The 14,680-nt window shown below is 39.7% G+C and overlaps 1 protein-coding gene across 2 annotated transcripts; it reads left to right on the forward strand.

Moving 5' to 3' along the window:
- The first annotated feature begins 418 nt into the window (after positions 1–418).
- On the forward strand, positions 419–14,152 carry LOC109471168 (syntaxin-5-like). Of its 2 annotated transcripts, none has more exons than XM_019770452.1 (12): positions 419–585; positions 1,162–1,536; positions 1,952–2,019; positions 3,392–3,447; positions 3,611–3,681; positions 4,062–4,103; positions 5,993–6,067; positions 6,400–6,456; positions 6,681–6,777; positions 8,861–8,982; positions 9,381–9,502; positions 12,212–14,152. In XM_019770452.1, exons 2-12 carry the CDS (start codon positions 1,369–1,371, stop codon positions 12,369–12,371), a joined length of 1,038 nt encoding a protein of 345 aa, XP_019626011.1. In that variant the 5' UTR covers positions 419–585; positions 1,162–1,368; the 3' UTR covers positions 12,372–14,152. The 2 variants fall into 2 exon arrangements, with proteins under 2 accessions (XP_019626011.1, XP_019626012.1); XM_019770453.1 differs by lacking the exon at positions 419–585 and adding an exon at positions 608–700.
- Positions 14,153–14,680: the final 528 nt, after the last annotated feature.

A 14,680-nucleotide genomic window follows, 5' to 3' on the forward strand; every position in this document is an offset into this window, starting at 1 on the left:
TACACACGAGATCGCGCGTTTTCTCGCGATAACTTATCAGACTAAACCATTTATTTCATCTGATTGAAAAAAGGCGTTTTGATTTCTAACTCCTTCGGCATAAATTTGCATTTTCAAAGGCGTCCAAGTATTAAAAGAGGCTTTTTCTTTGACTGATAGAAACCAAAATGATAAAACTTTTATCACTGACCTTTGCATGTACGTACTGGTGAAAAGTCTGTACTCCCCTATTTACATAATGTACTATCCCAGAAAATTATGCAAGTGTAAAGGTCAAAAGTTATTGAAATTTCTCTGAAAACATTTGATACCAAAGACCTGTATCGTCAAACGAAATATAATTCAAAAATTTTGAACTTCAAATCGAATATTTTTTGGTCAATGTTATGAAAAACTGTCATCTAAGATCCCACTTCCGGCTTCCGGAAGACGTGGCCACCGTGACGTCACTACGAACCTGAAGCCGGTGTGTCACGAATGTTTCACAAGTTTCCACAAATTTCCTGCTGACTTCAGCTCTGTTAGCCCGTTCACTGATGTCGCGAACAGTACACGTGTGCAGGATCACATACAGACGCAGCTGAAGTGAGTAGGAATTCAACTGGAGCCTAAAACATGTCCTGTTTGAAGTGTTCAGTCTGATATGCCGAGTGACAGTACATACTAACACGTACTGAAACTGTATATCCAGCTTGGATACGTACGTGTCTCAGATACTTATTTACCTTGTATACCTTCCGACGACCCACAACGTCGTTATAACTTTCTAACACACACGTACAGCATATGGTCTTTGTATAATTTCATGATACGTTATATAGGGGAGGGGGGCATAAATTACTTGTACAGTAAATCACATGAGTCTGTTGGATTTACCTGTTGTCGTTCAACCAGGGATTATGGTTGTACCAGGTAACTTAAGGTACTGATTAGCAGAATATTACAGACTTCTATTGCATGATTTGATGTATTGTATTAAAGCAGCCACCTCCCCCATCAATGTCTTGCTGAGCCTGCACAACCCTGCCTGTACTCCTCTTGAATGGGGGGTCAAATCATACGTTTGTGTGATTTTATATTTTGTATGATATCAGGTCATCTTTAAACTGCATGCTAAGAAGATTATTTCCAATCTATAATCAGCATATTGTGTTTTCACAGGGAACAGAAACAGCAGCTACCCAAACAACAACAGAAAACCATAGAGTTGGATCAACACTACACAGTGTGTCAGACTGAACTAAGCCTGAGGTACAATCTTCAAACAGCTCACAACAAGTTGTACCTCATTCATGGACTACAGGACAGAGGAGTCGGTCTGTATGCAGTTTACTGTCCATTCCTCGTCTTTGGTTCTGGTGCTTCTCAATGACGACTAGGCGCCGCAGGTTTGATTCCGGAGGTTCGAGTAACGGGAACGGCAGTGAACGGACTGTTTCTTCTTCGCCGACATATGTGGTACCGTCTGTCGAGATGTCGTGTCGAGACAGGACCTCTGAGTTCGTCTCTGCTGTCAAGTCCATGCAGATGAGACAGGTGTGTGCGTAGCACAGATCCACTTTCACTTCCTGTTATTTGACTGAGAAAAGCCACATTATGTTAGGTACTATTCGTACAATTTTAGTGGGACTGATGTACAAACTTCAACGTGAAAATATTTAGATCAATGTATGAATAACAATGTCTCACAAACAACTGTAGTCAGTTGTCCTTAAATATTATCTTAATAATGTGCAAAAATCACTTCTAGTAACTCAACGTAGGTTACGTCATATATCACAAAACAATTTTAGATAATCGAATTTATTCCATTTTGCTAGAGAAGTGCTAGGTGCTATTTTTGCTTGGTTAACCCTCTGGCTGCTGGCTAGCCTTTTGGCACCAAATCTGTATTGGTTACAGGATTCTGTAGCAGGGAGAATGTTTTTAATGTTTTGTTCTCATATTCCAGGGAGCTGCACTGAACAGACCTGTATCCAGAGATTTGAGGCAAAGGAGTGAATTTTCACACAGGGCAAAGTAAGTTCTTGTATTGAGGGTTTATGTTTGCAATGTTTGCAAATGGATATTTGGTTTCTTAGCACATAAAAAATTTGGTGTTTCTGAGAATGTTTCATTCCCTGAAGATTACAACTTACTCAATCCATCCACTTCTTCCTCTATGGGTATGGCTCCAGTTAAAGTAGCATCTGGGGTCCCTCAAGGAAACGTCCTGGGACCATTGCTCTTTCTCTTGTATATAAATGACCTGCCAGATCAGCTTGACTCAAACGTGAGGTTATTTGCCGATGACTGTCGGTTGTATGTAGAGCTGTCTAGACAGACCGACTCACAACTTCTGCAAAAAGACCTGAACACACTGGATTCTGACTGGAAGAATGGCAAAGCAAATGGCTCATGCAGTTTAATCCCGAAAAATGCTACATTATGCACATAACAAACAAACGAACACCACATACAACTAGCTACCAGTTTTGTGGCCAGGCTTTAGCAACCACAAAAACCCATCCGTATCTGGGCGTCACACTGACAAGCGGTCTGAAGTGGGGTGCACATGTTAGTAATATCACAACTAAGGCAAAACAGACATTTGGGAGTAATCAAACGTAATCTGTGGGCATGTCCAACTAGAGTAAAATCACTTGCATACACGTCACTTGAAAGACCGAACCTAGAATATGCTGCGACAGTATGGGATCCATATACAAAGAAAGACAAAGACAAATTGTAAAGGGTACAGAATCAAGCTGCAAGATTCTGTATGAACAACTATGAAAGAGGTGCCAGTGTCACAAAAATGAAAAGAAACCTACAGTGGGCCTCACTGGAAGACAGAAGAAAAATGTCCAGACTATGCATGATGTACAAAATGAATAATAAACTGGTGGACGTCCCAACTACTAATAAGTACCTAATACCAGCCCAGAAGAGAACAAGAAATAGCCATGCCTTCAACTTCGTTCAAGTACCAGAGTTATCAACCGAGGATTGAGGTGTTCTTTCCTAGAACTATCGCAGAGTGGAACTCACTGTCACCAAGTACAGTAGGGGCATTGTCATTAGATAGCTTTAAACGATTTCTAGAGTTAAAAGTTCAAGGGATAGGTGTAACATGTCGATCGGTGTAATGTAGCCAGCTGCCGCCGCGCCGCGTGCCTGCAAAGCTGGTGTGTTACGCCGAAAGGCGGTTATACCGGCTATACAGATACAGATGTCACAGGAAGGCAGCCCTGTAACGCATGTGGCCTCTTGATGTTTGAGGCTGTACATGCATAGTGTCTGTCACAACATCTATCTGTTAGCAGTGTGGGCATCCTACATAATGGTGCTTTTTCTGCATTGAGCCATAAGAATACACACACCTTGACATTTACCATGTGTTCTGTTGCAGGAGAATCGGAAGAGATATCGCCAACACATTTGCCAAGTTAGAAAAACTTACAATACGTAAGTAGATATTACTCATGTACTAATGTAAAAAGACAACAGGGCATATTTATTCTTTGGAATTACTGTTTGTCAGTCAAGTTACAATCATGATTTTCTGTCATCCGCTAGCTTCACCTGAACCTCATCAATATTGACTTCCTTCTGTTCGTTTCCTTCTCAGTGGCCAAAAGGAAATCCTTGTTTGATGACAAACCTGTGGAAATCCAAGAGTTAACATACATCATCAAACAGGTAGGTTAAACTGGGAAGTACAGATGTCTTCTGTCTGTATGTTATGGCTAATATCTCAATTGTAACAGCTAGATAAGTGTTTTCAGGATATGATATGTAGATTTATATCTGCATGAATTTTCTGATAATGCGCATAGTAACTAAGAAAGTTTTATTTATATACATGTGTTGTTTACAATGTCCCAATGCAGCTACAGACAGTCTTCACGTCTGCTGACCATTTTGTTACAAGTACAATGTACATGTACCTTAAAGCTGGTATGTTACGCCGAAAGGCGGTTTTACCGGCTATACAGATACAGATACAGATACCTTCAAAGTTTGTCTTCAAGTTTTGATTACATCATACTTATCTACATGTGTTCGTTTCTTGTGAACAGGACATAGCTAGTCTCAACAAACAGATTGCAGAGTTGCAAGAGGTATGTCAAAGTCTCAAACTTGTATGTATATATATGGGTCCACTTGACCAGTTTTATGCCCTTCTCGCTTGTTCTCAATAGAATGTCATATCACCCACAATATTATCCTATCTTAGGCCACACCAATTTAATTTGTTGGTTCTCGGATTTTTTTCAGAAAAAATATGAAGCGACAGGGCGAAAAAAATAAAAATAAAAACAGGTCTAGGCATCCTATTATAGGCTTAAATGCTACAAAATGAGCCATGAAGTCAAGACAAAAGGCTGGGTTAAAATTTAAACATTGAATTTTGAACTTCTAATCAAACCACTGCAATGATAGATGGGAAAACTGTAACAAGTAGGAAGAAAAGGACTTTCCTCAACTGTTGGGGGCAAAACGATTAGCATTTTTCAGTTGATTCAGGACCAAAGTCAAATTTTTTTTTTTTGCTAAATCAGAAAAAAACGAAGAGGCGAATCCGAGAACCAACAAATTAAATTGGTNTGGCCTTAATNTGAGGTGTTCTTTCCTAGAACTATCGCAGAGTGGAACTCACTGTCACCAAGTACAGTAGGGGCATTGTCATTAGATAGCTTTAAACGATTTCTAGAGTTAAAAGTTCAAGGGTTAGGTGTAACACATCGATCAGTGTTATATAGCCAGCTGCCGCCGCGCCGCGTGCCTGCGAAGCTGGTGTGTTACGCCGAAAGGCGGTTATACCGGCTATACAGATACAGATGTCACAGGGAGGCAGCCCTGGAACGCATGTGGCCTCTTGATGTTTGAGGCTGTACATGCACAGTGTCTCTGTCACAACATCTATCTGTTACATGTAGCAGTGTGGGCATCCTACATAATGGTGCTTTTTTTTTCTGCATTGAGCCATAAGAATACACACACCTTGACATTTACCATGTGTTCTGTTGCAGGAGAATCGGAAGAGATATCGCCAACACATTTGCCAAGTTAGAAAAACTTACAATACGTAAGTAGATATTACTCATGTACTAATGTAAAAAGACAACAGGGCATATTTATTCTTTGGAATTACTGTTTGTCAGTCAAGTTACAATCATGGCAGATTTTCTGTCATCCGCTAGCTTCACCTGAACCTGATCAATATTAACTTCCTTCTGTTCGTTTCCTTCTCAGTGGCCAAAAGGAAATCCTTGTTTGATGACAAACCTGTGGAAATCCAAGAGTTAACATATATAATCAAACAGGTAGGTTAAACTGGGAAGTACAGATGTCTTCTGTCTGTATGTTATGGCTAATATCTCAATTGTAACAGCTAGATAAGTGTTTTCAGGATATGATATGTAGATTTATATCTGCATGAATTTTCTGGTAATGCGCATAGTAACTAAGAAAGTTTTATTTATATCCATGTGTTGTTTACAATGTCCCAATGCAGCTACAGACAGTCTTCACGTCTGCTGACCATTTTGTTACAAGTACAATGTACATGTACCTTTAAGCTGGTATGTTACGCCGAAAGGCGGTTATACATGTACCTGCTATACAGATACAGATACAGATACCTTCAAAGTTTGTCCACAAGTTTTGATTACATCATACTTATCTACATGTGTTCGTTTCTTGTGAACAGGACATAGCTAGTCTCAACAAACAGATTGCAGAGTTGCAAGAGGTATGTCAAAGTCTCAAACTTGTATATATATGTATGGGTCCACTTGACCAGTTTTATGCTCCTCTCGCTTGTTCTCAATAGAATGTCATATCACCCACAATATTATCTTATCTTAATAAACTTTCAACTCTGATACATGTACATTAGTTTGTAACACATAGTTATCAATGGTGATGTTTCTGCTTGGAGTATTATTTTCTACATAGTATTTAATCAGAAATGAGATGAACTCTGACTGATTGTCTTCTTTTCCAGTTTGCACGGTCAAGGGTCAGACAAAATGGCCGCCATGTCCAGTCACATTCCAACAGTGTGGTGGTAGCACTACAGGTGCTTGATTTGTTTTGTTTAGTTTCACAGATATATTGTTACATTGACCAGAATTATCATAAGCATAATTAACCATCTCCCTGCTTCTTAACCCCATATCCAATAGAAATCTGATGCTAAATGGCTGCCTAAGTAGGACCATATTTGGATAAAGTTTTAAAATGTGAGACAAGTACAAAATATGTAATCAAACATACATGTAGTTGAGTCAACAGTGCAGGCAACCCTCTTCCTACTGTTTATTCAATACAAATTTGTATCAGACTGAAGGTTAAAGGATGATTGTTTATACCTAAAACAGCTAAAATGATGAACAATTCTTTCCTTTTCAGTCGAAGCTGGCCACGATGTCCAATGACTTCAAGTCAGTGTTGGAGGTTAGAACAGAGGTGAGTAGCAATTTCACTGTTTCAGTAGTGCAGTGTATGTATGAAGGCTGGAAATACCCTCTGCATACATTGTATGTACCTTTGTGCAACAAAAATTAGAACTTAGCATGAAAGCTCATCTGTGTTGGTAGAAGTCATTAAGATTCAGATTCAAGATCTGAATAGAGCAATAAGGTATGTAATTAGGTTTTGCTGAAATTTTACATTCCTGTTTTGTGTTGTAGAACCTGAAGCACCAGAGGTCCAGAAGAGAACAGTTCTCTCAGGGTCCAGTCTCCTCCAGCATGCCTCCATCTACGTACAACGCACCCAACGGAGAAGGTGAGACTTCCCTGCAGCTCAATAGTCTATGGCTGTATTGTTCAGTGAGCATCTATACAAAATAAACACCCTTGTGATGTTAGAGAACATCCAACCTTCCAGTTCTTGATACCTGCAGCCAGGTATTCATGTTAACAGTGAACACAGCAGTCAGTTCAGAACCAGGCATAGTACTAACTGCAGGGTGATAATGTTCACTAACATCAGAAGGCTGTTTGTTTTTCTCACATATCTATGTTCATTGGAGAATACTTATTATGGTAAGATGTAATCAGGAACAAGTTTCATTTTCCTGTTGTTGGTGGCACAAGTGCTTTAACAGGCTGGTATACAAATGTACATGTTCATTGCTGTGCAATGCATGAGCAAACTGGTAGGTGGTGCTTAATGCATTTGCCTGTTGAAAACATGCTAACTGGCCTATATTATATATACATGTACAATGTATTACATACTGTATGACCTCTGTTGGTCAGTATTGGCCATGGTAAATTCTGGTAAATTTTAGACCATGGCTAAATAGTGACTTGCCTATTCCTATTAATTCATTTTTTTGATCACAAAGCTGTAAAAGAATACACATTTAAACCGTACAAGATGTCAGTCCAGCTGGAGGAAGTACTGATGCATTTTAAAGCAATGTCTGCTAATAGCCTTCTCCCTGCTGATTATCTTCTGCAGCCAAAAAGCAATTAGCATAGTGAGTAAGAAAGTTAACTGCATCATAGCAGGGTCAAAATGTTGCTCTTTTAGAACAAAATCTGTGTTGGATAAGAACTTTTTTGATCAGATAATTAAAAATGCTAGACCACGTGTAGTTTGCTATGTCTAGCTCTGTCTTACGCACTGTATTTCCTCATCTTGTGGACCCTGTAAATACATATATGGGAAAGAACTTGGGCCACTCAAGTTGCAGCTCACGTCCTGCAAAGGTAACTTGAGGGCAAAGGCATTTCTACTGAGGCAGCCGTCTCCTCCGTGATGTTCTGTGATCTGCCTATCCTTCAAATCTAAACTGCCGAGAGACTTGACCTAAGCCCCCTTCACACAAGAGGTGGAATGAGCCAGAATATCACCAGAATAAGAAATTTTGATATATTCATAGAGGAGTTTGCTTTACTGAGTTTTACCACCTGTAAATGGAAAAAGAAAGAATTGAAATGGTTTCTGGTCCAACTTTGTACAACTGCTGTACAGATCTACAGGATCTACATTAGTGTCAGGTCCACCTTTTTGATAGACAAGAATAAAAGGGAAGGAAAATGAGAAGTACGGGTAATTTTTAATTTTACTTGCACCATTGCAGGAATGCAAAAAAGGCTCTAAAGCCCTGCACATGGTGCATTGCCATCTAGTTACTCTCCCTATCCCTGAGGATATGATGTGATTCAACTACATATATAGAGGGAAAGTTGACTGATTGAGCTTCAATTTCCAGATGCCTAAAAGCCTGGTGACATTTACTAGGGTATGATCATCCTTCAATTTACCTGGAAAGAAGACTGATCAAAGCCTCCATACCGCTGTTTCTGTCAGCTCAAGTGAAATATAACACTTGAGACCTAGCTATCCCTGTTGTTTTCCCTGAAACACAGTTTGATCTAAATGTCAGAGTACCACACTTCACCCCCTCACACCCACACAGTGCCATTATCAAGAGTTCTTGGTGCAGTTACTGTTACAGTTTGGGATTTAATGATGATAATATGTAGCATGGCACTACTGTGAATCCATTTACATTTACATGGACTAAATTTTGCAGTCATGAAACAAATTAAAACACAAACTTGAGCAAGGTCACCTGTGGTTAGGAGTTGGCAAGGTTGGCAAGGCTACCTAAAAGTCATCTGCACCAGCCCATCATGAGAATTTAAATTCATATCCTGCTTGTATGTGATGAGAAGAGAGAAGTAGAGCTGAAATAGTGTGAAATTCATGTAACGCTAATGCTGATCCTAATAAACCAAACAAACAAACACTGAATAGCTACCAATTCTCTATTACTATTAGTTATGTGTGTAGGCAGCATTGTGGGTTGAAGACCATCTCTAATTTGTTTCCTTCCCTTTTCTGTGCTGCCCAGCTGGAGGGTCCATCCTGTTACTAGATGAGACCAAGTCTCTCCAGTCAGGCGAGGTGGCCATTGACATGGACGCACTGGAGAGACAGAGACACCAGAGACAGCTGCAACTCGTGGAGGAGGACGTCAGTTTATTTGTTTGTTTGTTTGTTTGTTTAGCAGTATGTAAGTTGTAACTACAATATAGTAGTAAACTGGCTTATGGCCAGACAAGCCAATTCATAACTGTCCCTTATGCTTAGGAAACACAGCAGGAGAAATGTGCTCTCGAGACACCAGAAAAACTTGTGGGGGCAGGATGTGAGCCTTTATAACACTATGTGGAGGGAATTTGAGAAATGATGACATTGCTGCAGTACATGAAAGAGTTGACAGAGGGCATTACTAAATTGGGTCCACTGTACTACAGTGCTTCCTTGAGAAAGAGAAAAACACATAAAAAATTGACATTTGATATGAATAATCTTATTGATATCTGTACATGTAGTTAACAGTGCTGCCCCCCTCCCCACCCCCTCTGTAGGATGCGTACATCCAGGAGCGAGCGCGGACGATGGAGAATATTGAGTCCACGATAGTCGAGCTGGGCTCCATATTTCAGCAGCTGGCCACCATGGTCAAGGAACAGGAGGAACAAGTACAGAGGTCAGGAAATAAAAGTCTTCATTCTCTGCCAACAGCTGGAAATACATTCCTAATAAAAATTACCACTGACACATCTACGTAGTAAACTGCACACATTTGATAAACAAGAGGTGCAAAAATGATAAACAAGAGGTGCTAGACAGCTTTTTTCGTTGAACTATTCAGCTCCTTTAGCAGGATTTCTCCCACAGAAGCCATTTTATTCACAAGCACATGTATTTTTCATGCATATTATAGTATCCAGTGTCATAATAGGGCCCATTGACCTAAAACTGTAAACCCTACAGAACACAGACATAGTGCTTCATTCACCAGTACCTAATCCTATGTGAATCCAGAGGCCATTGACCCAAAAACCAAGTGTGGAATAAATGGTAGATGAAATCAGCAAACAACAGAAATAGCACCCAAGGCTGGCCTGCCTTTATCTGATTTGACAGAGATGTACTCAGGGCCTGTAGCTGTCTATAGACCAGAGGAAATTGAACAGGGCGCGGCCCAGATGTGCTCCATGAGAGATGATTGTCTCTTCTTGTCAGACTCTGTGCAAGGCATGGATTTCGCAGGACGCATCAGTTTGATTTGATGAAATTGATGTTTCGCAAATTTGAATTTCACCCTTCATACTCTTTCCATCTGGAGGTCTGCTGTCAAACCCTGACAAAGTGCAAGCATGTCTAACCCTGCTACAGTGGGGAGAAGTGTGGATTCCATGTGAGTGGTTATTGCCCCACTTCACGGCCAGTTTGAAGAAGTCCAGTAAATGCCAGCATGCGTGCGTGGGTGTCTGTGTGGGTGGATGGATGGATGGATGTGAAATTACCTTAGCCACCATCTCAAATACGAGCCAGGCCAGGACTAGATGGATGGATGGTCACATACATGTAATGGCATATCTTTTACCCTCTGTACACTAATATCACATATTGGAAGCATGTTTTCATCCATAAAAGATGCAAGTTTGATTGCTAGCTGCCTTGGGGATTTGTAAGTAGGAATAGATAAACCAGTAATTCAAAAGAGTGCATTGACTTCAAAACTAAATGAGTAAATCAAAATGTACTTTAGAAAACTGCTGGAAGGAAAGACTTCCAGGGGGTTTCCTAAATATGGTCCAACTGGGTTTTCTTTGATATTTAGTTTTATTCACAGAATTTTAAAATAGATCGTGGTAAAATGGCTGGTGCAATTATGCCCTTCCTGCCCTGCACATTTAGATAATAATATCCATATATTGAGATAAATATGTACATTGCCTGAGGTAAGGTTTAGTACACAGAATAAAACTGCTGAATTTGTCAACATTAAAACACATAAAATCCCCATTGTTCCCATAGCACACCAGCCATTATGTTCACCTGTAGGCTTCTGTAAATCTTGATATGATTGCACTGGTTTTATTTTTGCAGTTTTTACAATCACCTCTCCGACATAGTTTATGACATATGTGTACCAGTATGCATTTCCAGTGTAATACCGTGAAAACTTCCTGATGTATTCTGCCACAAAATGAAGTCCCCGAGAAAGTATTTACAGTAGGTACTGAACAGAAATGATGGCCACTGGGTAAAAAACTCTGGCCACATTAACCAGAAGCTGATAGCATCTCCCCCCAGGCTGGGCCCATGTTGCACATGTAAGGCTGGCAGAGATTTTTACTGCTTAACCTGAGGCCTGCTGTGGTACATCTAACAGTCATCTAGTTTCCTAACTTAAACCTTAAAGTGCCTCTCAGAATGCTAAGTGGCACCACATGATTTTTTTCCATTACCTGCAAAGCCACTCATTTCTTGCCCACAAGAATGATTTATAGGGTTTAAGCACAAGTGGGAACCAAGTGAAAAGGAACTCCATTTTGAAAAACATTTTTTCCAGTCAATGCACGTGCTGCTTACATTGTCCTCACCATTATTCAAACATATCTGTCCAGGCTGGTCCTCACAATTTTAGTTGGTCAGTGAGGTTGCCTATTTAACTACTTGTCTTTAAAAGATGTCTGCACCAGCTGACTGTGAATCAAACTCTGGACTTCTGGTCCTCAAGTTTTGTTTTCATTAGGTCTTTCCAGTTAAGCATATTTTATTAAAAAATCTGACAAACCAACAAATTGAATTGGTGTGGCCTTAGTGAGAAATAATGTCTGAGGCAGGCGTGAGCTATCCCTCAGGTGTGCCAAGTTGTTAATGGAAGTGTTGGCAAGCACAGGTGGTCATCAGCTTCTGTGTAAAAATAGCCAATAACAAGGGTGGGAAATCTTGACAGCTATATACAATGTATGTATACTGTAAATCTTAGAATTTTTGCAGTTGTTTTATTTTCCGTTCACAATGAAAATTGGGACACTGCGTATATTTATCACCATTGTACCAGTATTAATGTATTACAGAATATTCAAATTCATTTTAACTGTGACTTAGAAACAGTGCAAGAACCTATTTCTCCCCATACCATAAAATGAACCCCTCATGAAAATGCTAACTGAATTCACAGAATGTTCTGACAAGGGAAACTGCAGTGCCAGTATCAGCATGTTAAGACTGATTCGTACTCAGCAGTCTGGTACCTTGCAAACTTTCTCTCTGTATGAACAGATAAAAAAATTTCTAGATTATTATCTAATTATTTGGTATTGAAAGATTGAAAGCTGTTTAAGATTCTGAAGTACCCATCATCAAACAAAGAAATAATCCAGATGTTTGTTCCCTCCAGGATTGATGACAACGTGGAGGACACAGTTCTGAATGTGGAGGCGGCACACGGGGAGATCCTGAAGTACTTCCAGTCCATCTCCTCCAACCGCTGGCTCATGATCAAGGTCTTCGGCGTGCTCATTGTATTCTTCATCATCTTTGTCGTCTTCTTGGCATGAGAGCGGATGTGTTGCCATGGCAATGATACACCTCTTAGTTGTACATTGATTTGTGATTAATCCTATAGTACAACTCATTTTGTTGGATCTCAGATTTTTTAAGTAATATGCTTACAAATGTCAAACACAAAGTTTGAGGACCAGGTTATGTCTTGATACACTCAGTTTTATGGAGTTTATACAGTCACGTTCAAGTTTTCCACCCTGCCTTCTGCTTTTATGATGTCCACTTTAAAATGTCTGAGTACGAGGAAAATAAATTGGTGTGACCTAAGAGTAGCCATGTTACTTGTCGTGTCAGAGAAGGAATGGATCTGCCTTGTAGTGTTTAGGTTTTACCACACTGATGACGTAAAAAGCATATCTGAATACAATTCTCTCACTCAGGCAAACAGCCTATTAAATGAAATGGTGCTCCCATTGTTTAACAGTCTTTTTTAAACAGATTAGGAGCTAGGGGCCGAAATATTAAACCTGGAAATTTTCAATACATGGCTGCCCTCCACAGTTGACATACCAAATGAACTTGTTTGAACAAAACTGTGTAAGAGACATTACTATTCTTACTTTTGTACGCAGGACAGGAGGAATTTTCAAATTTGAAATGTATGATGCAAAATACATGAAACCAAGCAAACATCTGTTTGCCCAAAACATGTTGGCAGTGTTTGCTGAAAATCCCACAGAAAAACAAGCATCATCATTTTCATCATCAATTTAACATACTGTTTGTCTTATGCAGTGTATTTCACTAAGATTTCATCACCATTTCAAAATATGTTGACTCGGCCACTCTTGTCCATTCTACATATGTTGTGAAGTTATCTGATCTTACTTTAAATATGATGTTCTCTAGCTCCTTACAGGCTGTATATGAGAATGGCATATGCAATCAAGAGTGTGGAGAATCCTTTCTCTCTACTGTAAAACCAAAATCAATTTCTTGTAGCTGTCTGTGGCCAGATCAAGTCATGGGAATAATGACCTCTAAAAGGTGGTGTGTAAAAGATATTGGAGAACAGGGCATCATTTTTGGTGACTCTTATTGACAAATTGGTTTTGGTGTAGAGAGAAGTTCCCTGTACAACTTTAGGATCAGGATACTCAGTAAAAAGATATATTATGTGTACTATTCATATTTATTGTTTAATTCCCATGATGTTGTGATATTGTACTTCCATGACATGTTCTGAGTCCACATAAGAGCAAACCTGGAAGATTCACTGTTTTGTGTTTCTGTGGTTTAAAAAGGCACCAGCAAATGGTAGGGAGGAGTGGAAAACCAGAGATTTTAGACTTCTTGAAAATAAGATGGTTTCAAAATTATAAGCTAGACTGAGTGTATGTGGTGCATGTAGTACAGAGAAAAATTGGCTGCCAATGGTGCAGTCAGCGACTTTTATGTCACAATGTATTTACTACATAATACAGGAATAAGATGAAAAACATATCTTGGTCAGAAGGTGTGTATGATTGCTATAAACTTGTACTGAGATCAGAAATATTTTGAATATTTCCTAGAGACCATTCAAACACCTTGCTCTTCATCCCTAAAACATGTCGTTTTATTCCTGGATTATTGTGAAGATGTCATGCTGCTTGTTTGGTTGAACTTGTAACAGGAGTTAAGGTCTACACTCTGTTCTTGTATAGTTCCTTTCCCAGGAGGTGCCACAGTCAGCCAGTCTACTGCCGTTATTAAGTTTCAACTCTTGTCTCAAACATGTAATTATTGGCTGTACATCCGCCTGTATATAATAAAGATTGGCAATTACCACCAAGGTCTCAGACCAGATTTATTTATTTTTCGATTAGCTGTGAGCTGCGTTCAGAAAATACACGTAGACACCTTTATTGACAACAAAAGCACAGTGACTTTCGTAAGGTCCGATACAGGTATACGTAGAAATAAGTGGACTACTAATAAGACATATAAGCAAATGGTGTAAACAAAATACATACACGTAACAAATGAACTTACATATAAGTATATGGATGAATCAACGTGTATTGGTTCAACTCGTCTGAACCCTCTCCTTGATATATTTGCCTGTTCAGGTGAATGTATGCGGGCCATGGGTTCTTTGTTAGTGGCTGTTTGAAGAGGTCCTCAACCCACGCATGCTGGTAACATCAGGAGCCTTCTCACATCAACACTGCAGTATAGGTCAACGACGGAGAATTCTATTACTGGAACAGGCCTGAAGTACTAGTACCTAGCCTCCGCCAGACTGCTTGGGTTAGTGAATAGATTGGCCAATCTCTGCTGTCTTTTACGGGATAGACCCGAGGAGTGGAATACCTGTTGC

Source organism: Branchiostoma belcheri, unplaced genomic scaffold (genome assembly GCF_001625305.1).
Source record: "Branchiostoma belcheri isolate BF01 breed outbred unplaced genomic scaffold, Haploidv18h27 scaffold24, whole genome shotgun sequence".
In the NCBI taxonomy this organism is placed as follows: domain Eukaryota; kingdom Metazoa; phylum Chordata; class Leptocardii; order Amphioxiformes; family Branchiostomatidae; genus Branchiostoma; species Branchiostoma belcheri.